General features: G+C 37.1%; 1 protein-coding gene across 1 annotated transcript in view; it reads right to left on the bottom strand.

Moving 5' to 3' along the window:
* LOC137245146 (uncharacterized) overlaps nucleotides 1–25,570 on the bottom strand; it is a 213,639-nt gene that overhangs the window by 21,429 nt on the left and 166,640 nt on the right. The window contains exons 14-16 of the mRNA XM_067775333.1: nucleotides 21,353–21,449; nucleotides 19,880–20,022; nucleotides 6,420–6,656 (exon numbers count right to left, since the gene is read on the bottom strand). Of these exons, the coding sequence (XP_067631434.1) occupies nucleotides 6,420–6,656; nucleotides 19,880–20,022; nucleotides 21,353–21,449 (477 nt within the window). The remainder of the gene's footprint in view (nucleotides 1–6,419; nucleotides 6,657–19,879; nucleotides 20,023–21,352; nucleotides 21,450–25,570) is intronic.

The following is a 25,570-nucleotide window of genomic DNA, read 5'->3' as shown; positions in this document are numbered from 1 at the left end:
TTAAACATTATACACTTTATTATTTTGTTTTAATAAACGCACTTTCACCAAATTTTATATTTTACAATTTATTTAATTTATAGTTTTGAGCTTCGCTTTGCAAATAGAAATGAAAATAGTAGTCACAAAACTGATTCTCAATTCTTTCAGTTGCAGCTCAGCTCGTTCTCAATTTCTTCGTTCGCATGTAGTTGACACTTGATTGTTTCGAACAAAACTTGTAGCTTGTGGTATAAATGTTTTACATAACATTGTAAATAGAGAACTTGTAAGTTATAGAAAAGTAAAGAATCGAATCGCTAGAAGGTAATTCACCACTGGAGTAACTTTGCATGTAAATCCGCAAGTTTAATTTTCGTAACACTTTAAGTTGAAACGATTCCAAAGCAACTCAAACTTTTATGTTGTCGGAAATATCAACATTAAAAAAGGTTTTTTTTTATTATCTTATTAAATTCGTTCGCGCGAGTGAAAATTCCATATATGTAATACTCCTATACTGTTACAAAAGGCTAGGTACATTCCCAAACATCAGAGTGCTGATATATTGCTGTTTAAACGTTTTTGTTTTTGTATTCAATAGTCGAATGTACCTAAATTTAAATTTTTTCTTGTCACACTTATGCTGCTACAATCACAAAAATTTTATAGGCTGTCTTGTTTTGATTTCGAATTCAAAACACATTGCGAGCATTTTCTATTAGGAATATAGGAGTATTGGATATATGGAAAATTCGTAAAAACTTGAACAAAATGGTACTAACTTTGGAAAAATCCTGCTCGTACAAACAAAACTTTTGCATTTCGCTTGGAGGAGAAGTTGCAAAATTGTACCCGATAAATAGGTGTCCCGGTATCTGATAATTTTTTGCACAGGAAATTCAAATAAGGATTTTTCGTTTTGTATTGATAACTGAAAAATTATTTTTTTGTTGTTTTACCATTTTGTGTGTTTTTTCGATTTGGTGGTTTTCTTATTTTGGTATTTTTTTTAAACAAGTGGCACCATCGTCATAAGTACAAAGTAGAGAGGGCAGTGAGCGTAAAATTCTCTTTGAAATTTGCTCATGTATTGACTCTTGATCGTTGTTGAAATTACCAGTGAGATCAGTTCTGTTAACAGAAAGATCAGTTAGATTGACCAGGAATCCGTCAATTTTACAGAAATTTGGAAAAACTGAAATTTTTGGTTGAGCTCAAGGCCGGGGTTTCTTAAATAAAACACTTGGATGTGTATTTTATTTTGTCTATATTTTTCAATATTTCGACTTCAGTCTAAAGTCATCCTCAGGAATCTTAAGCTACGCTTTGAAGACTAAAAAAGCTCTACAATAGTTATATGTAACAAGCATACAATTGGTATCGACCGAAAAAGAAATGCTACATATTTTGGACACCCCTAATGACAGCAAAATTAATTTCAAATCAGACACAGCCGATTGTGCATATGCATACCACAACCTGTTACTTAGGCACAAAAAACAATGCTGATCGAATTATTTACATATATGTATGTATGTACGTTCGTCGTTGGGACAACAACTATGACATGTTGGGATGATCATCTGTTTGCTGTCTTATGTATGGTTGTTTTTTATGAATTTTGTTTACGATTACTGTTCTTTTGTTTGTTTACTTTTTCGGTCGATACCAATTGTATACTTGTTACATATAACTATTTTAGAGCTTTTTTAGTCTTCAAAGCGTAGCTTAAGATTCCTGAGGATGACTTCAGACTGAAGTCGAAATATTGAAAAATAAAGACAAAATAAAATACACATCCAAGTGTTTTATTTAAGAAAACCCGGCCTTGAGCTCAACCAAAAATTTCAGTTTTTCTAAACACTAACGGCCAATAACGAGACAAATACAGAAATTTGTTAACTTAAGAGCGACAATTGCTCTTCTGTTTAAATTAACCGTAATGCGATCAATTTCACCGAATCTCCGTTAAGTCAAGAACAACAGAACCGATTTGTTGATTTTACTAGCAACATTTCTTTCAGTGTATAAATTTCGTTTAATATTTTTCCGCCAATTTCCATACAAAACTGGAGATTCATGCAACCCATTTTTAAGAAATTTCGAGTTTGAAGGAACTTCCGAATAACCTTGTGACTTGAAACCTTCAACATAGCGGCGGGCTTTAAAAGTTTTTTATATTTAGGATAAAAAGTTGTCTAGATGAGACAGGGATCGAGATATTTAGAAAGTCCGTTTAGAAAATGTGGAATCTTGCGACCGCTATTTGGGTAGCATCCCGTAGAACTAGATTCTTGAAGCTAAGAACCCCATGACAATGCAACTTAGATTCAGGTTCGCTAGGTGGTCCAGGAATCGCGAAAATTCAAATTCAATTCCGTCCTTGGAAATTTTGATTTTAAGTTTTAAGAAACCTCCCGATAACCCAGAGACCAGATAGTTTGAACGAAATTTTGGTCTCTGTTAGGTTGAAATATTTATGGAAAACGAGTTTTGTAGATGGGTCAGTGATCGATATATTCAGAGTTATTAGAAATCCCATTTACAACATCTTGAGTCTTGCGATCGCAATTTGAATACCTTCCCGTAGAGCTGAAACAAGCAACATACTTCAGAATCCCATAAAAATGCCACAAAGGGGGAAAATTGCTAGGTGGTCCAACGACCGTTAGAATTCAAATAAATATCCAAGCTTGGAAATTTTTATCTGGAGTTTTATGTAACTGCCTGATAACCCAAAGATCTGATACTTTGAACGAAATTTGGGCTCTGACAGGATAAAGTATGTATTTAGTGCAAAAGAGCTTTCTAGACGGGAAAGGGATCGAGATATACATAGATGTTTGAATAACTTCCCGTAGAGCTAGGTTCTCGAAACCAAGAACATACTTTAGAGCCCCACGACAATGCAAAATCAGGGAAACAAATTTTCTTTGCACATTAATATTTGTTGTTGTTTATAGGAGATAAACGCCTCAAATATAAATTTACCACAATTTTCAGTTGTGTACATACTTACACATGTATATACGTTTGTTTCTTCAGATTTTAAAAATGCCTCACGCTTTTATCAATTTTGGGACAGAGTCCACTTTGTTTATATACAGAAGCAATGTAACAGCACCAAATCAAATCATGCATTAAACAAAATACAGATAACAAAAAGCAAATGAATTCTTATGAAGAAAAAATAACATCAAAGACCTAAAGCTCATACCACATAATTCAGTTTTGTACCTCTTTTCTATTTCATTCATATTATATTTATATTATAGCACAACGGCCGCCGTGGTGTGGTGATAGCGTGCTTCTATTACCGCAACGAAGATCCTGGGTTCAAGTCCTGGGCAAAGCAGCTTCAAAAATTTAGAAAAAAAATTTTTTTTTTTCAATTATGAACAGTATGTGCTAAGCGGGGTCGCTCCTCGATAGTGATTTGATAAACACTCCGAGTGTATTTCTGCCATGAAAAGTTTGTCAGCGATGCCGTTCGGAGTCAGCGTGAAACATGTGGGTCCCGTACCGCTAATTCATGGGAAAAATTAAATGGAGCACGACGCAAACTGTAAGAGAAAACCGGCCTAAAATTTCTTCGGAGGCAATTGCGCCTTGTATTTTTTAAAGCATTGATTTTCTACAAATTTATTTCGATTTCTTTTGTTTTGTTCAATGTTTTGTTGATATCAAAATAATGAGTGCTGACAAGCGTGGCTTAAGGTATGCCTTCGTCAAATTTAATATATGTGACCCGGTCTATGAAAAGGTGGCTTATGACTCAAAAAAGAAATAACGAGAAACACTGTTAAAGATACACAATGCATTTCTTCAGTTTCTTAGTAGGTTTTCTTTTGCATTATGAACAGTCATGCCCAAAAGGCAAAGCACAAACCAGTTTCTGACCGATATTTTGGCTCCATTGCCATCGAAAAAAATGCTATCAAAAAAATCTGAGAATGCTTTACGAGCCACCAAAGTGGTATCGAAGGAACCAAAGGCTTCATCGTCTTTCATTTGTGCTCTTCTTTCTCTACATTTTTAGTACACTTCTAAGCAAGTTAGGACTTTCTAGTTTTCACCGGGTGAAAGAGCGTCTCAAACTATCGAAACCAGAAAAAAAGTGGAAATTTTTTTTTTGAGTCATAAGCCACCTTTTCATAGACCGGGTCACATATAAGCAATTGAAATAGAATATTCAGAGTTTAAATACTAGATGAAATATATGCCATTCATTCTTACATATCGTTAGAGTATAACCCAAATCATTGCTGACAGTTATAAATTTAAAACACGATTTAACAACAAATAACACAGCCCACCCAGAGCTTTTTCAAGGTTGATCAAAATATCGTAGTGAAATTCTGTGTTTCTGTGAACAATGGTTAGCCCTATTCTTAAAAAAAGTAATTTATTACTCAAATTTGATGAAATTTTGTACTCTGTTACTTCCTGAACTAGCTTTTTATTCGAGAAACTTTTCGAGCAATTAGAAGACACCGACATTTTTTGAGTTTAAATTGCGACTTGTTTGGTATTCGGTCCAGTGGAATCACTTAGGTCAGCTAAGTATTTGAGAAACTACGAAAAAGTCTTATTTATGGTGCGATTTTCTTTCAACCCACTTCGTTTCACTTCGACAAGCTTAATACATGGGGACCTTTCTTTCCGACAAGCGTATTATGAGGGGCCAACATATTCCAAAAAATCGTATTTGTGTTGCGATTTATTTGAAATTTCGTATAGCGGTCCTGGACTAGCTTATTATTTTAAAATTAGTTTTTTTCCGGGAAGTGGACTAGAATGGTGAAATTTATTTCAAATTTATTATTTAGGCAGCTTTTCGCATAGGCTAATCTTGTATACACAAAGCCGAAAGCAAAATCTATTTGTAACTTTATAACGCAAGATCGCATTTATCAGTTTTAGAAATTATAGCTGCATTGGTTTCGTAGTTTCGCAGATGGTTTTTATGTTCTAGTTGCGTTTGTGAACTCAATTGTGAGATATTCTTTTCACAGTTTGGTTGTCAAAGAGCATATGTATTGAGAGTTTAAGCACGGCGGGTTGGTTAAAAAGAGCGAGAATGAAATGGAGGCCTATACTAAAAGCCGTAGGTAGAAAAATAGAAAAAGGAATACAATAGATAGGAATAGGAACTGGAGAGGAGTGTTAGGAAGAGGGAAGAAAGTGGGAGTAGGATTTGGAGAAAAATGAGGGAAGTGCGAGAGGATAGAAGGAAAGAGAAAGCAAGAGAAGAGAAGCACTTGCAAAAAATATAGGGAGTCAGAGGAAAGAAAGTGGTAGTACAGTGGAAGAGAGGGAGTGGTAGTGGAAGTGGGGCTAGGAGTGGAAGTGGGAGTGCAAATGGCAAAAGATATGGCAATGGGAGTGTGATAGTGGGAGTGGGTGGGTGTATGTATGGTAATGTGAGTTAGTATTTGAGCGGGAGTGGAAATGGGAAATGGGTTGGGAAAGGAAAAGAGATAAATGAAATGAGTGAGGAACATAAATAGAAAAACAAATGGAAGATAAAGTAGAGAGAATGGGATAAAGAATGAAGGGGGAGAGACCCAACGCGGTGTGAGTTCTGCCTTCTCTGGATTAGATAAACAAACAAAAAAAGTGTGTCTTGCTGTAAATGAGGATAAGACGAATTACTTGCGTTCATCCAAGAAAGAATGGGCGCATTCGCGCCTTGATAGCCAAGTCACTGTTGACAGATATAAATCGTGACTGTGAAGGATTTCGTCTATTTGGAAACCAACATTAACAGCAAAAACAGTGCCAGCTTAGAAATCAACCACAGAAAAACTCTTGCCAGCAAGCGCTACTTTCGACTGAGTAGGCAATTGAAAAGTAAAGTACTCTCTCGAGGAAAAAAAATAACACTACAAGTCGCTCATCATACCTGTCCTGATGTATGGCTCGGAATCATGGATGGTGTCGAGATAAGATGAGATGACTCTTGGAATGTTCGAGAGAAAAGTTCGTCCTATCCATGATGTCGACGGTGAGTATCGAAATAAGTATAATGATGAGTTGTATGAGTTTTACGCAGATATGATGAATAAAAACCCAAAGGCTTCGCTGGCTAGATTATGTTATGCGAACTAACGAAGACGCTTCGGCCAAGAAAGTATTTCATTCGGCACCGCAATTTGGAATCAGAGTAAGGGGGGGGGGGGGGGGGGGTAGCTCCACTGAGTTCGGAGCAGGTGGAGAAAGATTTGATCCTCCTTAGTGCTCCCGATTGGCGTCAGTTAACGCGAAACAGGGATTGCTCGCGAGCCTTGCTACAAAACGGCCAAAATCGCTTAGGCGGTTAAGCGCTAATTAATAACGATGCTGATGATGAGGGAGAGACCCACTTATTAAATGTAGGCTAACTAATTTCCATGGTTAGAATCTTGCAAAAGGCATATTCATTATAATATACTTACGATAGTAAGAGGGTTGTATCCCACAGTTGTTGTCTTGCGGAACGGATTCGAGAATGGCAGATCAACATTTAACAATTTTCCATTATATAAATCGACGACGTAACGTATATGTGAATTTGTTTCCGTACACGAATCGATTGCATATAAATGGCCGCATACAATAAACATTTCACCAAACTTCCGATGATCCAAAGAAATGTTGAAATTGTATTGCATCTTTAAAGTTTCGGAATCGAGCTGAAAGTAGAGAATATTTATTACAAAAAATGTGTCTCTATAAAAAGGATATTAAACGATTGAAAATTAATGTTATAACAGAAGACTCGGCAGACGTTGTCCTGCCCTAAATTTGGCCTATCTGCATACATTTTAATAAGCTTCTTCTGTCTGATTCTGCCCTTTCCCCTCTTCACTTTTTCCCAATCGTTTTATTCACTCCTCCCTCCGTCTTTTTCGCTTCATCTATCTCCATCTTCGTCTCATTCTATCTCTTTCTCAATCTCTTTCTCCTTCTCTCTTTTCTCTTCTCTCAATTTCTTCTCATTCTTCTGTATCCCTTATTCCCTGTCCCAGAGGGTGGTATATATTTTATTCCAGTCCCAATTCCACTCCGGGTCTCAGTCCCAGTCCCACTCCGAGTCTTAGTCCCAGTTCGTCTCTGGATAATATATTAATATGTACTAAAGCACTCATCAACAGCTTTCATTTGATATCCATATTGTATAAACACTGTCTAGGCATTCACTGGCACACGTTTTGGCCTATATCTCGAGACCCTAGGCACTCAGGGGTATGAAAATTACCCTCTACACAACTAAAGACTCTCCTGAATTAAAAAAAATGTCATAGTACCACTAAATCGCGGGCCCCCTCAGAACCCGCCCCCTCCCCCCACCCTCTCGGCGGGCCTGGTGATGTGCTATACTTGATATCATTCGCTATAATATTTTTTATTGATAAGCAGGTTGTTTAATTAAACACCAAGCAATTACACGGAAGTATATCCGCACAACCTGAAAATATGAGTGACACTGCGTATACGTATTATTACGTAGAAACAAATAAAAAAATTCCAATAAAACAATATTGCGACTATAAACTGAGATATAACCTATCCTATCTCTCAAGCTAGATCAAACTACACACGGGGTGCAAAAAAAATTTAAAATCGGTTCAGTAGTTTAGGAGTCCATCGCGGCCAAAAAGTTTGTCACACGTTTTTTTATATATTAAGATACAAAGTTTACAACAACTACATGACGTGGCTGAATGCGTTTGTAACACTTCAACCATCGAAGGAGTGCAGGTTGAAATTCCACTCCCGGGAAAAAGGCTTTGAAGGTATAACCGAAGCAGCTGTCGCCTTTTTCATCCCGATGTCAGGTTGTTTAAATTTTTCCCAAATTATTAAATAAATTATAAATTAAAATTTGCTTCAAATAAATGTTTTCATACATTTAAAAGCAATAAGGGCAACCCCCGCTTAATTCATACTAATGTTATACCAATCGGCAACTTTTCGATGAATGTTCGATGACATATCGATAATTGTGTAATAATGTAACGATATACTTCTGATAAATAATCGATAATTTTTCGTTAACTTTTCATAACAAATTGATAAGTTCTCGATAATTTCTCGAAAAAATATAATAACTTTTCGAAAGTAAATCGATAACTTTTATTGAAAACCCCGAATGCTCGCTAAAATACAACAACAAAAATTTAAAACCCTTGCTATCGAAAACAAATATAAATACATTGTTTCCACTCTCGAAAAAATCGTGCGCGTAGTCCCCAAAGAGAGTGATCTGCTATTTATCTCTTTTCTTCATCATTGGAGCATAACTGATCCCCTCTAGTGCTTTTTAGGTACAGCTGGGATTATTCAGTTTGAAATTTAAGTAACTAATTTTCAGAAACAAGCAAACGGCAAAGAGATGGGTAAAATAAAAAAAAAACAAGTAAGGAAGGCTAAGCTCGGGTGTAACCGAACATTACATACTCAGTTGAGAGCTGTGGACACAAAGGGAAAATCACCATGTTGTAAAAAGAACCTAGGGCAACCCTGGAATGTGTTTGTATGACATGTGTATCAAATGGAAGGTATTAAAGAGTATTTTAAGAGGAAGTGGGCCATAGTTCTATAGACGGACGCCATTTAGGGATATCGCCATAAAGGTGGACCAGTCCTGACTCTAGAATTTGTTTGTACGATATGTGTATCAAATGAAATGTGTTAATGATAATTTAAAAGGGAGTGGGCCTAAGTTCTATAGGTGGACGCCTTTTCGAGATATCGCCATAAAGATGGACCAGGGGTGACTCTAGAATTTGTTTGTACGATATGAGTATCAAATGAAAGGTGTTAATGAGTACTTTAAGAGGGCGTGGGCCTTAGTTCTATATGTGGACGCCTTTTCCAGATATCGTCATAAAGGTGAGCCAGGGGTGACTCTAGAATTTGTTTGTAAAATATGGGTATCAAATGAAAGGTGTTAATGAGTAGTTTAAAAGGGCGTGGGCGTTAGTTCTATAGGTGGACGCCTTTTCGGGGTATCGCCATAAAGGTGGACCAGGGGTGACTCTAGAATTTGTTTGTACGATATGGGTATCAAATGAAAGGTGTTAATGAGTATTTTAAAAGGGCGTGGGCCTTAGTTCTATAGGTGGACGCCTTTTTAAGATATCGCCATAAAGGTGGACCAGGTATGACTCTAGAATTTGTTTGTACGATATGGGTATCAAATGAAAGGTGCTAATGAGTATTTCAAACGGGAGTGGGCCTTATTTCTATAGGTAGATGCCTTTTAGAGATATCGCCATAAAGGTGGGCCAGGGTTGACTCTAGAATTTTTTTGTACGATATGGGTATCAAATGAAAGGTGTTAATGAGTATTTTAAAAGGGCGTGGGCCTTAGTTCTATAGGTGGATGCCTTTTCGAGATATCGCCATAAACGTGGACCAGGGGTGACTCTAGAATGTGTTTGTACGATATGGGTATCAACTTAAAGGCATTAATGAGGGTTTTAAAAGGGAATGGCCCTTAGTTGTATATGTGAAGGCGTTTTCGAGATAACGACCAAAATATGGACCAGGGTGATCCAGAACATCATCTGTTGGGTACCGCTAATTTATTTATATATGTAATACCACGAACAGTATTCATTCCAAGATTCCAAGGGCTTTTGATTTCGCCCTGCAAAACTTTTTCATTTTCTTCTACTTAATATGGTAGGTGTCACACCCATTTTACCAAGTTTTTTTCTAAAGTTATATTTTGCGTCAACAGACCAATACAATTACCATGTTTCATCCCTTTTCTCGTATTTGGTATATAATTATGGCATTTTTTTCATTTTTCGTAATTTTCGATATCGAAAAAGTGGGCGTGGTCATAGTCGGATTTCGGCCATTTTTTACACCAATACAAAGTGAGTTCAGATAAGCACGTGAACTGAGTTTAGTAAAGATATATCGATTTTTGCTGAAGTTATCGTGTTAACGGCCGAGCGGAAGGACAGACGGTCGACTGTGTATAAAAACTGGGCGTGGCTTCAACCGATTTCGCCCTTTTTCACAGAAAACAGTTATCGTCCTAGAATCTAAGCCTCTACCAAATTTCACAGGGATTGGTAAATTTGTGTTCGACTTATGGCATTAAAAGTATCCTAGACATATTAAATGAAAAAGGGCGGAGCCACGCCCATTTTGAAATTTTCTTTTATTTTTGTATTTTGTTGGAATATGTCATTACTCGAGTTGAATGTTGACATAATTTACTTATATACTGTAAAGATATTAACTTTTCTTTTAAAATTTGAATTAAAAAAATTTTTTTTTAAAAAGTGGGCGTGGTCGTTCTCCGATTTTGCTAATTTTTATTAAGCAGACATATAGTAATAGGAGTAACGTTCCTGCCAAATTTCATCATGATATCTTCAACGACTGCCAAATTACAGCTTGCAAAACTTCTAAATTACCTTCTTTTAAAAGTGGGTGGTGCCACGCCCATTGTCCAAAACTTTACTAGTTTTCTATTCTGCGTCATAAGTTCAACTCACCTACCAAGTTTCATCGCTTAATTCGTATTTGGTAATGAATTATCGCACTTTTTCGATTTTTCGAAATTTTCGATATCGAAAAAGTGGGCGTGGTTATTGTACGATATCGTTTATTTTAAATAGCGATCTGAGATGAGTGTCCAGAAACCTACATACCAAATTTCATCAAGATACCTCAAAATTTACTCAAGTTATCGTGTTAACGGACAGACGGACGGACGGACGGACGTGGCTCAATCGAATTTTTTTTCGATACTGATGATTTTGATATATGGAAGTCTATATCTATCTCGATTCCTTTATACCTGTACAACCAACCGTTATGCAATCAAAGTTAATATACTCTGTGAGCTCTGCTCAACTGAGTATAAAAATTTGTGTAATCGAAACGAATTATTTAAGAAGAATGTGGTGTCCATTATCAAGGTATTTCTGTTATTTTTATTTCTCTACAATACGAAAACATTATAAATTTTGTATAAGAGTTAGAAAAAGTGGTGAAATCGGTAAGAACAAAAAAGAATTGTCTAACACTACCCGTAAGAGTACAAAGATGACCTGTTCGACACTACCCATAGCAATACAAATAGAACGTGTCCAACAGTAGCCGTATAATTTCTGAAATTTTTGCGGAATATTATCGCTGATGAACGTAACGATCATACATGGGACACATTTTGTATGACCACGTCGAGCCGTCTTGGACTATGTATTAAGTCACCTCCTAGAACAGGTACGTATACCGCGAGAACATTCTAAGCCTCTTAACCCACTGGGGTCATTCACCGACCAACCATTCTAATGGTGATACTGCGAATTTATTAACTAATTCACTGATTAAATTGGCTGCTCTGGGATCATAAATCGACTTATTCATTACCCGCTCACCTCTCCTCTTTTCTCGTCCGCTTATTATATTACTTACTTACTGTTCAACTCGCAATCGTCTCGACAATTTCGAACTCAAATAAAGCCAAAAAATTATCGTGTATTCACAAGTGATGGAATTAATTATCTTAAATGGTTCTCATCCCGTCTCAGCATGATTTTGGCCTGCCTGCATGTAAACCTCAATTCTTAACTAGCTAAGCACATAATCGTGTAGTAATTAGTAAAAGGAGTGTAATCTTTACTCTATTCAGGGTTGGCTTAGTGATATACCAGCCCATTTGAAAATTCACCATACAATTCGCCGGAGCGATGATGGTAATTATTGATGTCCTTCTTTGCAGCCCGTAATACACTTGCGGCTTATTATTTCTCTAGAATGGCTCTGCTTTAGCCTTGGTATGATGGAGTCCCGTTTGTATTTCAACTTAGAATCATAAGTCGCAGACTAATCCTGTATTCATAATTAAACTAATTGGGATCTCCACAAGTTTTTGGATTGGCGCCAGAGCAGGGATGTTTTCGCGTTTCATTATTAACATAAAAGCTTTCACAATAAATCGATGCTATTTATCAGTCATAAAGCATACAACTTTAAACTATTTAGAGCGTTCAAGTGTCAGACCTTTTATTCTTCCACGTAGCCCCTATCGTAAGCCGTCTTATTGATTTATCGTTCACAACTTCTCTAAAATAGTTGTAATACTCGCTAAGCTTGATTTTGGTTGACTAATTGTTATGTTTTCATTAGTAGAAGAAGTAAAATTAAACCCTGGCCTGGTTTCGTGCCGCCCTCTACTTCTCAATGGCGCCTGAGCATGAACTTTTTTCTTTATATTTTTTGCTGTTGACATGAGTTCTTCCACAAGAGGCCAAACCTGTCGGTCAGAAAAACAGATGAATTTGAATATTTAAAGAACGACCAAGAGTCAATCCTCACTTTCCTTTCTGTGGCCCGTATCGTAAGCTGTCTAACTAATTTACCGCACATAACTTTTTTAAAATGTTTCTAATACTAGCTCAGCTTGATTTTTTCTCGATTTGTAAGCCAACCTTAATTCTGAAGAAGTTGAACATGATTACATCTGTTTATCTAAACGAATAATCTTTTACTAGACATAAAAAGCTGAGTAAGGGCTATGAAATAAAAGAGATGCGAGATGCTCATGAAGGTGTTAACTGTACTTCAAGCACGTACATTTAGTACGAAAAGAAACCCTCTTAAGTACTTAAGACTTATGCTTAAACTTTACGAGCAAACCAGCACTCAAGTTGAGATAAGAAAAAAACTTAAATTATATTTTTATTAGCAAGAAAGATAATATGTAGCATATGCTCTTCTGACCTTATTACGAACCCAATCTTCCTGCTTTGAAATAATATTTTAAGCATTATTTTTATTCTTTTTTGTTTTTTTTTTTAGAGAATTTCTTATATCCATCTTTGTTTTTTCATGGAAAATGGAAAATTGCACAGAATATTACTATTATGAAATTCACTAGATTGTTGAGTGCACTTCTTGCCGAATGCTTTAGAGCACAAAATGGCATACTTCAATCCTTCTACACTCACACATACATATATACGTACCCAAGGACCAACGCAACTCCCCGTAATGCTGTTTATACAAGACCTGCGTTTTATACAAATACGATTGTATGCATGTACGTATGTATGGATGTGTATGTTTGTATAAAGGTAATGCTTATTTTATTTTTCTTGGCAACAAATGGCAAATATGATGATAGCAAAGAGAAAACAAAATTGCTATAGCGAAGATAGCAAACAAAGTGGCGCAGAAAAATAAGGTTGATTGCCTGTGAAGGACACTGCAGTAGGACAATAGTTTGCTGTACCAAAAAAAAAAAAAAAAAAAAGGACAAGAGCGCACGCATGAATTCTTATGGATAAACATATTGTGAACTCATATGGCTAATGCATTACAAAAGAAGATAGAAAACTATTTTATTATTCTATTGTCAAATAAATATGAATAGCTTTAAAATGTGTTACAACTTAGGTTTAAGATCTGAAGATAATGATAAACTAGATCAGTGAAAATAAATACTAAAAAACGAAAAGTATGTCGATTCGTGGTAAAAAATTTTCAACCACAAGTTTACTTTTCGCTTGAATTGTTTCATAAAAAGATGAAACAGCTATTTTCTTTGTAACAATAAAAGCTTGAACACGTGGATCGCAGCAGATGTCGCTGCTCTCATTCACCAATAAATGTTGTTTACATAGATGTAACGCGACCACTGTAATCCACAAGGTACGCACAAACATACACAAGTACAGTGGCGAACACGAAAATAGCAGCGGCTATTTTTATCATATTTCGACAGCTAAATTATGCTTTTTCTATTTTCGATTATTCAAGCAAAAACTACCATTAACTTTATTACTGAGACTATTCAGACTGATCTCAAAACCGTTTTCTAAAAATTTCGAAAATTCGATACATTTCACGAGAATTTCAAATTTTCAGTTTTCTAAAATTTTTAAGCTTAATAATTATTTTTTTCTCTCAAACTGCAAGTTATAAGTCTCTCAAAATTCGTACTGTGCCCGTATCGTGTGTTACGATTCGTATAGGAATCCATTCTTCACTCAATTTATAAATATTGTGACGAATATTAGTGACACTAAATGATACTCCCATCACTTATCTGATACTAAGTAAATAAAGCCACAACAACAATAAAGCGAGCTGCTACACTTGTATGTACGTAAGCAAATTCATCATTATGTCTGCACACATACATGCGGGGCAACAGAGAGATACTCACAAGCGCATGTCATCACCAGCCGCTCACATATACACACGCATATGGCTACAAATTGCAATTATACGTGTATATAGCTTGTAAACAAGCATCAGGTTCACGAAATTACTAGACCTTAGGAGAAATGGGTGAACGAGGAAACCGAAGAGTATAAAAGCGGCACAGGCTGAGGCATCACGAGTCAGTTTCGATTAAGCACGCTATCTGTCGAGCAATAGAAGTGTTATTTTGAAAGTACCTGAATAAAGGCCATTTTGCATTATTAAATATTGGAGTTATTTATTAAACAGTTTAGTGATTCGAACTTAGCAGAAGGTTGCAAATAAGATGATTTGCAGTAAATTCGTTACAATATAATTATCAACTGCCAAACTATTTTATGATAAATTAAAAATCCAACTAGTTTTCGAAGTCTATAGATCACATATGCCCTAATTCGGACTCACGATTTTAGAGCTATTTGGGCTTAATGTTCGAGTGAAAATTTGATTCCGATGCGAAACGTAACATACGATATGGGCCCTCATTTTGACAAATTTTATTCTGGAGTGTGTTTCAGACTTCTTCCATAAAAAATGAACCCGTCGGAAAAAAATTTTCAGAAATCAATACAAATTTTGTGATCCATATATTAGCCCTTCACAGGCTAAAGTTCACTGAGCTAAAAAAACTGCATACTCAAAAAAAAGTTCAGAAAATTTTCAATAAAAAACTCGAAGTTTAAGAAAAATTTCTTCGAATTTTCGAAATTCCTCGAAAACCTTTATGTGATTGGTTTGCATAGTTTCAGTTACATAATTCATGGTAGTTAAAATTGCCACTGCTATTTTTATGTTCGCTACTGTATATATGAACAGGTGCTCGCAAAAGTAACCTGAATAGAATACATGGGCATAATGCAATAAAAATGCCGATGAACGACATCGCTTAGAAAAACTGTTTTATAATTGAAAAAACTTATTTCTAATTTTGTATGCTGCTTTGCCCGGGACTTTGACCCACGATCTTCGGTGAGGTAGGCGGCGCACGCTGTCATCACACCACGGCTTAACTGGTTATGAAAAAATCATGTCCAACACTAAAGTGCTAGACTTTAAGCTGCCTTACAATCGGGTAAGAGGCACACGAAGGTGGATGAGCAAGAGCCTTTCTTTTTTAGTGTTACATTGAACCGATTTATCCATGTAATGTAACGCAGAATGTCTTCCAATTTCCACTTTGACAGAAATCATTTATTTGGATTCTCACTTGTTCGCTGTGTACTCTCATTATCAAAATATAATGGACCAAATTAGATTTACTGATTAGCTTCCCATTTATGTACTTCCAGATTTGCTTGCCCACATCACCAGCGAGTTCCTGTGTTCATCTGACATTATCCCTCTCAATGAAAACTGACACGTGCCAGTATTCCACCACAGCAAGTGCAACAGCGTTGTCACTCAGCTGGTTAAACTCGGTCTGTTCAGTGAGCTTCCCTGTTGGTACATTGGCAATACAGTTCTAGTTCACCACCTTGAACCCGGACCAATAACATCTCTGTCATGCATCACGAGACCAATGCGTTCAGCCATCGTTTGCGGTCTATTGCTTTCTACGATGAAGTGCCCATACCCTGGAGGGCTTTGGTAGCTGCTTCACTCTCGAAATAGATTACTACAGATTTGGAGTTTGTACTTTAGCATAAAATACGCTTTAATGACCAAACCATGTGTTTAAAGAGCGTGAGAAATCTTGTGAGTATATACCACTACCCATATAACAATTTAGTTTAGCACTATCCCTAAAAACGGTCATGGACTGAGGGTTTAAAGTGGAAATACCGGTCCACTCATGTCTAGCTTGGAATCTAATGAATAATCTGTTGACGTAAATTTCTGGCAACAGTCACAAAATACAACATTGCATAAACAATACACTCACATGTGTATGACCACAGCTAGTATAAGATACTAGAGTACTATTAGAAAGTAAGCAACTATACGGTAAGGCGTTTCATGAAAATTCTACACCCTGGGAACCATAAAGACGAAGCAGCTGACTTGTATATAAGTAGCTTAATCCATGGTATGTGGAATGAGTTTGGGTATGAAAACCTTTGCGAGTGTCTTTATCGTTAAAACAATAACCAACAACTCTACCGGATTACCTGCAATCAACATAACTAACTTTCGGATACACATTTCTTCCAACTTATATTGCGAAATGACCATCTCTATAAAATGTCACAGCTATTATTTTCCTACTCCCCCGACGTGTCACATTTCCAACGATTTGCAGGATGAGTGAATGCATCTCCCAAAGATACTTATAGCATGTAGAGCACTGTCATGTGTGCACTTGGAGGAACAAGTGATAAAAGCATTCTGCGCCTTAAAGTAACGCACACTGACATTGGCAATGACACAACGTCAATACTGCGAAGCTATTATTGTTTCAAATAACCGACAGATGGTTAGGAAACAATAAAGTTGGCTGCTTTTTCAGGTTGCCATATGTTTCAAGTGGCATGACAAGAACAAGAAAGATGACAGTGAGTACGACTACTTGGAAATACATATACATACAATATGTGGCATGTAAGTGGCCATTAAGTGTGAGAGTTGGTATTAGGCCAGTTGACACTTTATGACTGCACTGGTTTGAGAGTAAGTGGAAACTTTTATACCGAATATGAAGTTCTAAAATTTGAACTAAACAGAAGAAGGCACTGAAATTGCAGGTATTTTTAATGTTTAACAAGTCATTGCCAGTATTTTAAAGACTATTAAAAAAAGGTTTAGGTTAGGTTGAACTGTGCGGTCCATGAGGACCTCACTTAGACTGATTGAGTCCGTAGTGTTTCCAGAAGTTTGTTTTAACGACGAAACTGAAAAAATCTTATCAAAAACCAGAACCTATGTTATAAAATAACTCCGTCCTCTTGGCAAATACTAGAAGCTTCCTAGGACTTAAGCCACTTGCTGCTTCTAGGTCTGAAAGCTGTATCACTCCTAATAGCTAGAGTCTTAGCCTGGCAAGTGCAGGGCACGACACATAACGTGCTCGATCGTTTCCTCCTCCAACCCGCACTTCCAACATCTGCTATCACTGACCAAGCCTAATTTAAAGGCATGTGACGCCAGAAGGCAGTGTCCAGTCAGAATACCCGTCATGAGTCTACAGTCCTCTCTTGTTAATGATAGAAGCAACTGTGTTAGTCTAAGGTTGTAAGACCTACAAATAATCTTCGACACTTTACAGCCCCGCGTTTGAACCCACGTCTTTCCCGCTTGGTCGATCATGTGCACCTCTCGCCTTCGCTTAATCTCGCCTAATCTAATTGGGACGTCTACGGTTAGTAACCTCTTTGGGTTGTCCCGGGTTTGTTTCTACATGTTTCTGGAATTTAGTTCAGTTCGTTGACCAAGGGTTTCTAAAGGTTCCTCCCTTCTCAACTCTCTTTAGGGGGATGCTGAATCTGATATACGCATGGTCGGAGAAGGATAGTCTATCAAGAACCATCCAATCATACCGTGATATATCACGCTCGGAGCTCAATGTAATATCCAGAACATTGCTAGATGTTGGACCAGTGTATGTAGGGACATTTCCCCTGTTGGCTATCTGCAAATTGGTTTGCTGGATGTAACAAAATAGAGATTCGCCTCTCTCGTTCGTATCTGCTTCTCCCTACTCATTGTGGTGCGCATTTGCGTCTGCGCCTATGACCAACCGCCCTTTGGCCCTTCTTCCTGTACTAGCCTTTTGCACTCCATCGGTGGAACCTCCGCAGCATGGCCATGTAGCAGGATGCATGGATAAATGCCTGCTTATTCTCTTGCTCAACGGCTACCGCTGCGAGATCCTCAGTGGTGTAATTATGCAGCATATATGAATGCAGCTGGTGACTGTTGTGCCGGATGTTCCTCTGTGCCAGTCACAGCACCATTTAGCGGTTGGTCCTCTTCTAGCACGTTCGTGGTGACGTCGGGGACCTCCACCTGTCTTTTTTCCCTTAGGCTTTTGAGGTTCTTTTCGACTTCGCCCACCTCCAGCGTGTTAGGGTTTCTATCCTCGGGACTTCTTTTCCTGAGTCGCATGTAAATTTTGCCAGTGCCAAAGGACATTTTGCCAAGCTGCGTGTACAAAATATCATCCGCCTGCTTTTTTATTTGGAAGATGTAGAACTGACCATCCTCGGTAGGCCGAGATACAGTAAGCACCTTCCAATACTGTGTCGATATGTTTGGATTCTGATTCTGCAGAAGGCGCAGTGTATCATCCGACTTCATCACGCATGGTATCCATACCTTAACTTTTGCTACCGTGGGGATTTGCGCTTTATCCACCACCTCATGTTCGTGCCTTGCCTTTAGAGGTTTGGAACCACTTCCTCCAGCCACCGCAAGCTCGCGATGTAGTCGCACACTATTATCTTCACACCATTATACCATCCCCCCCATCAAAGGTTGAAAGGGGCTTACTTGGTTGTTCCCGCATCATCTTAAGCATTCAGCTAATAAGCTCGCTTTCCACAGATCTCCACCTTTCAGTAGTAATTTGTCCGAAGGTACTGCTACGATCAACCAGCGCCACAGTCAGTGACTGCTTTGCCACATCACTCATCTTCTCGGGAAAAGCAGGAGTCTTAGTATTATCTCACTTTGACACCTCCGAGAAAGCCGGAGTCTTAGCGTTAACTCCCTTTAGCACCTCCGAGAAAGCCGGAGTCTTAGCGTTTTCTACTATGGCTTATCTCCTACTTCCGTATTTGGAACTTGCTTCTGACTCCCAGCTTTCGAGGTAGTTGCTACCTCGCTATTGGAGCCCATCTGTCTCACAGCTTTGGGCCTACTTGTCTTGTCTATGCGACTGCCCTGCCTCGCGGCTCTAGGACTGGGTCCTTTCTGCCTCTTGAAAGCAGGCTTGTCGCCTTCCGCCTAACGTTGCCTCTTCATTCTGCCATTCGACGCTTCTTCCTCCTCGTACCGGTTGCAGAACCGAGGGTTTCTCGCAGCAAATCTTTTTAACTGCCTTCGGCCTACTTCTACCGCTTCATGGGCCCATTCCAAGCGCTCTATCTCCACTTCTGTTGGGTCGACCACTGCTCCCAAGCGTTGTACAATTCTTAGTGCTGCACGGTACTGCGAGAGAGCTCTTTTACTTCCTCTGCTCCGTGCCCTTCTCAACTCTTCTACCCCGTTTTCATTTGTGTGCTTCTCTAACACGGAGTTTATTGAATCAGCACTACTCTCGCTCCCCGAGTCCGACGCATCGCTTAATTCGTATTTCTCATCCTTGGATTGCGACTCAGTCCTCCTCTCTACATAGTCCTTATTACAATCAGGTAATGAGTCGTTTATCTTGGTCGTACGACCACCTGCCCGACAAGGCGGGCTCAGCGGTCCAGTATTATATACGGGGAAAGAACCGTCCGCCACAGCAGCGCCCCTTACTGTGGTATGACCATAAATACTTCGCGAGGTGGCCCGGTATCGGGAAGGCTCCGTTCGAATACATCCGAATTTATCCCCTGGCTGCAAATCGTCCAATAGGCACGGTCCGCATAACACCCTGGATTAGGGGGTTGGCAGGTTTATTCAAGTTAGAAAAATTTTATTTATTTTGCTCTGATATGATATTTTGCTCTTGAGTGCCACTTTTTCTCACTGGGTAATTCTTCACATCAACATAGTAAATACACTTAAATCCAGACTGCAATATGACCGCACTTACCTTACCAACCAAAGTATTGTTAGAGTCGTAAGTACTGTAGATCACCCACAGGCCAAGCTCATCTACATTGAAATCCATGTAATTGTGGTCAGTGGAATAAAGTCGATTACCAACAGCTGTGCCAGCATATGGCATTGGAGTACCTGCAACAAAATAATAAAAATTATAGCGAAAGGAAACATGTGGAAAAATGGACGAATAAAGACATAAACACGCAATTTTCTAAGAAATATAATATAAATATAAAAAATAATAGTGCCTGTTGTCGTTGTATAATGGGAAGTATGTTGGCTATAAAAATCAAAAGCCTTTGGCTCGGCTTACCGGGCTTTGGGGTGGCCGCTATAGTTTGGTGGTAGCCTCCTCCCTACCACAGGGAAGGTTCTGGGATCAAGTCCCAGGAAAAAAAACATCAAAATTAATAAAAATTTATTTAGTGGTTTGCCAAACATTCCAAGTGTATTTCTTCTATGAAAAGCTCCCCAAGGAAAATATAGCTGCCGCCCCAAGTCCCATAAAATATGTTCCGTCCCGCCAATGTATAGGAAAAGCTTAAAAGGAAACGAAATCAATCCGAAGCGGTCACAAAATAGCACAAAATTTTATCAAATATAACTCAAATTCGTTCCTAAATCATTCAACAATAATACCGAAGCGATGATGATACAAGCCAAAACTAGCCTGAAACTCTTCCATACCGGTTATGGAATTCTTCCAAAAGCAAAGACAACATGAGCTGACAGTAATCACGAAGAGATCCAAAAGCGGTGCAAAATTAATTAATAAAGCATCAAAAGGAGCAAGAAAGAATTTTACAAGGATTCCCGATATATCTCTGATATGAGGTCGAAAAGAGCTGTAGATAGCCCCGAAAGCTATTCGAAATCAACGGGGAATAGCGATTGCGAAAACAATACCGAAATTATATAGAGAGGTTCCCGACGGTATCTTTACTGAAATTGCTAAGACTTTGATCTATATGACTCAGGTAGCGAATCTCATTGGTTTTGAATAAACTGGCTACATAAAAGACCGGTTTCTAAGGTACGAAACCACCCCGGTCAAAGAACGCACAACGTATATATACATATATATATCTCTTAATATATTTCTTTCCCTCACTCTCACTTTCTCTCTCCCTTCTCTTCATCCCTCTCTCCCTCTCCCTCTCTCTGACTCTCATTCTGGAAATCCCAGTCTCTCTTTCTCTTTCTCTCTATATAATTCCACTTCTACCTCACTTTCTTCTTAGGATTAAGAGGTAGCCGAATTTTTGCTTCATAGAGCATTTTGAGCTTAAACATTTAGAAACTACTTTTGATTATTTTTACATATTCCACAAAGTAGCACACTCGTCACAAAACTACAAATTCTACACTAAATAGCAATAGTCGTACTTAATATAAGTGAGAGTAATAGACGAACATACTATAACTGTGTAAATTTGTAGACACTTAATGCCAAATCACTTACTTATTTTCTTCAATGTTGCCAATTCCAGCTTGACGACCAGATCAGAATTAAATTGGTTATAGTAAAATGAGCCATTGTAAACGACATGAGCATTACCCTGGAAATAAATTGAATACATTTTAGATGAAAGGCTGATAGACATGGCAATTAGAGAAGCATTAAAAGGAATTGCTAAGCTTGCTATATATATTTTAATTATAAAATATTTATGTTTGTAGGTATGTTAAAATATGCTTTTATGATATGCTTTGTTAAAGTCAAAGTGGTATTAGGACAAATACTTAGCCTGTAGATGTCAGGGCGAATGAAAGTATTTATTTAAAAACTACTTATAATAAATTGCTCATACATATTTTCATTTCAAAAGCGGTTAATGAAACTAAACATGGATGAGTGCATTTACTACTAACTGCTTTCTTATTTATCCATATACAGTAAATGATCCTTAAAATAGCCCTGTTCGTGAAGTCATACCGATATACTAACGAAACAGTCCTTAAATAGTTGCAAGTTGGTCCAAGAATAAACGGTACAGTTCCAATCCCTTTTCCCTCTTAACTAAATAACATGTATTCACCTTGAACTGAATTATCTGGTATATCGTCTTATTATGGAAAAAATGATGACACCCCGTTTTATTCCATTTTATCACATTTTTACAGCCGACCGTTCATATATTACACAAACAAACTTTCTTGCAAAAATATGAAAAGTTAATTGAATTCGTTAGGCTTGCCTTTCTTATATTAACTTGTGTTTTCCACTCAGCCTCACGTTACTGGTATAATAATAAAAGTTTCTCCTGCATGATGACTTGACATTACTCAACTTTTTTAAACTTGTACAGAATATGCTTGTTAACGGCTATGTACATCCACTTATTTTGTAAATTTCGATTGAAGACTTTTAATTTTTAATCGAATGGCATCTCTCAATCCCTTTTTTCTGTCCTGACTGAACAAAAAAAGGATGTGTGGCACTCGGGAACTGCCGCGGTAAAGCTATTGCATATTATCAACTTATGCAATTATAATATTTATGCAACATTTTGTTTTCTTTGATATTAATTCAAGTTACACTTTTTAAGCATGGTGACCGATAAGAACACAAATTTTTTTACTTTTATTGAATAAATGAGAAGTTAATATTGGTTAAAAAATTTGTATTATTATCTTACAAGATATGTACATACATAATTGAAATTATAGGTTTATGGTAACTGAAATAGGAAACATACGTTTGAGACTTGATATCCTCTAAATATCTTGAAAATACCGCGTCAATGGTGGTCCCATATTTTGTTGTGGAGTCTTTTGGATCATTATTTATTTTCAAATTGAATTTTCAAAAAGAAAACTTGTCAACCGCTCTGATTTTTTGTCAGCGAAATTGATGTTGAAATCGCCGGCCAAGATAACTAATGAAACTTTAACTTTCACTTTAACTTTAACTTTAACTTTATTTTTAACTTTAACTTTCACTTTCACTTAAACTTTAACTTTAATTTTAACTTTAACTTTAACTTTAATTTTAACTTTAACTTTAATTTTAACTTTAACTTATGATAGAGATCCAATTTTATGTATTTGGCCTGTTGCTAACACCAAACCTTTTTCCAACCTTTTCCAACCTTTTTTGACAAATATCCGTTACGGTTTTTTTTGATTTAGTCGCCAAGCCCGCGATAAAATCTATGCAATAGCTTAAAAATTTATTATGAAAAATATCACAAACATTGGTCAAAACTTAATATTGTCTTTAAGTTTTATTTCATTACTTTAAATTCCCTTAGCGGTAAGACGTAAGACCTCTAAAGTCACGTATGCAATTCGATTTCTCGCAATTTCTACTACATAGCTTAGTATGCGTTGGTATGTGAATGTAAATTAGAATTGAAATTTCTATACGATTGCACTTTAACTTAATTACTTTATATAAAGAATAACACTTTGCTGTAACAAATTGAAAGTTGTTAACAATTTATTGTCATGTCGAAGTGCGCCTAAGTGAATTGTGTGAAGTGCTAACCACCATGGCGTATGAGCAACAAACATTCGCAGCCAAATGAACAAAACGACTATAGTCGAATATGTGTAAATATGTAACTCGTGTACACTATAACAACACCACAAATATGCGTTCAACAAAATTGTTTTAAAAGTTGTTTGTAGAATGAAAAATGTATTTATTTTACTAGACAAATGCATGAGCCAAATACAGATGAATTTCGAGTGACCTTTTGACCAACATCAACACAAGCAACAACATCAGCTCTAAAATCCAGCGCAGAATCAATCTTACGAATAAATGCTACTTTGGACTAGGTAGGCAATTGAAAAGTAAAGTCCTGTCTCGGCAAACAAAAATCATACAGAAGAAGATTTGATGAGCTGTGTGAGCTTTGCGCAGACATCAACATAATCCAGCGAATTTAAGCACACCGGCTACGCTGGCAAAGCCATGTTATACGAGTGAAAGATGATGCTCCGGCTAAGAAAGTACTTTTATCGGAACCTGCCTTTGGAAGCAGAGGAATACGGCGACCCCAACTCTACTGGAAGGACCAGGTAGAAAACGATTTAAGTTCCCTTGGTGTGACCAATTGGCATCAGTTAACTCAAAGAAGAAGCGACTGGTGGCCATGGCCGATTAAACGGTTAAGCATCAATTAAGTGAGTAAGTAAGACTTATTGACCAAAAATTGGATTTATGTACAGAGCGAACACATTTGAGTTTTAATTAATACTAACAGGGTATCTGGCATTGCTCGGGTTGAGCAGATGCTAACATAAATAAGAAGGTGTATTTTAACGCATTCCTTCCCGTTGCTCAAAGTCAAGCAATCAGTATAAAAGATTTTATTGATCTTCTTCAAAATGTATCTCCAAATTTATCTCATTCTTACCCTTTATAATTTCCTTATCTCTGCCTCTTATTTTTTGCACCTTCTACCTCTCTCCTTCTTTTTTCTTGGATCCCTCATTACTCTAATTTATCATTCATTGCTTTATTTTTCAAATTTTATTTTGTCACACACAACTCATATTCAAAATCTCATAACTTAATCAAAATATTTTAGCTGCACAATTATTGTCTATCATCTCATATAGACAGCTATTTTTACAATGGAATGCTTAAATTTAATAAAAACTTTGAAATCACTCAATGCAGTCGCTTTAACTTTTTGTGAATTCAATGCTATGACCAAACAAAAGTTCTGCTCTTAAGTGCGTACATGGCATATGAGTAACTTTTGGGGACAACATTTTTCGGACCACCCAGTGGCGCACGTGAAATTGAAAAAATTTTTAATTTAAAATTCTTAGTTTTGAAATATAAAAAACCTTCGTATTGATCGAAGGAACCTATAGCCAAAATTTTAAGTGTGGGAAATACGTTTCCATAGGGAACACACACACACAGAATTTGATTTTTATATATATAGATTTACTGTAGTGTGCATGAAACTTAAAAATGTTGTGCACATATTTTGGCAGAAGCTATTTTCAGTTATTAGCAATGCTATGCTTCGTTAGGGTGTTATCTCCTCTTATTGGGGTCGAAAGTTCGATAAAAGAACTGTTAAATTATTCAACTCTGCATACTTTGGAGAATCTATTTTTTTATACTCAGTTGAGCAGAGCTCACAGAGTATATTAAGTTTGATTGGATAACGGTTGGTTGTACATATATAAAGGAATCGAGATAGATATAGACTTCCATATATCAAAATAATCAGGACCGAAAAAAAATTTGATTGAGCCATGTCCGTCCGTCCGTCCGTCCGTCCGTTAACACGATAACTTGAGTAAATTTTGAGGTATCTTGATGAAATTTTGTACGTAGGTTCCTGAGCACTCATCTCAGATCGCTATTTAAAATAAACGATATCGGACTATAACCACGCCCACTTTTTCGATATCGAAAATTTCGAAAAACCGAAAAAGTGCGATAATTCATTACAAAAGACAGCTAAAGCGACGAAACTTGGAAGATGAGTTGAACTTATGACGCAGAATAGAAAATTGGTAAAATTTTTGACAATGGGAGTGACACCGCCCACTTTTAAAAGAAGGTAATTTAAAACTTTTGCAAGCTGTAATTTGGCAGTCGTTGAAGATATCATGATGAAATTTGGCAGGAACGTTACTCCTGTTACTATATGTACGCTTAATAAAAATTAGCAAAATCGGAGAAGGACCACGCCCACTTTTAAAA

This window comes from Eurosta solidaginis, chromosome 3, assembly GCF_040869045.1.
Source record: "Eurosta solidaginis isolate ZX-2024a chromosome 3, ASM4086904v1, whole genome shotgun sequence".
NCBI lineage: Eukaryota > Metazoa > Arthropoda > Insecta > Diptera > Tephritidae > Eurosta > Eurosta solidaginis.
The sequence above is the reverse complement of the archived record's forward strand: the minus strand, read 5'-3'. Positions and strand labels throughout refer to the sequence as shown.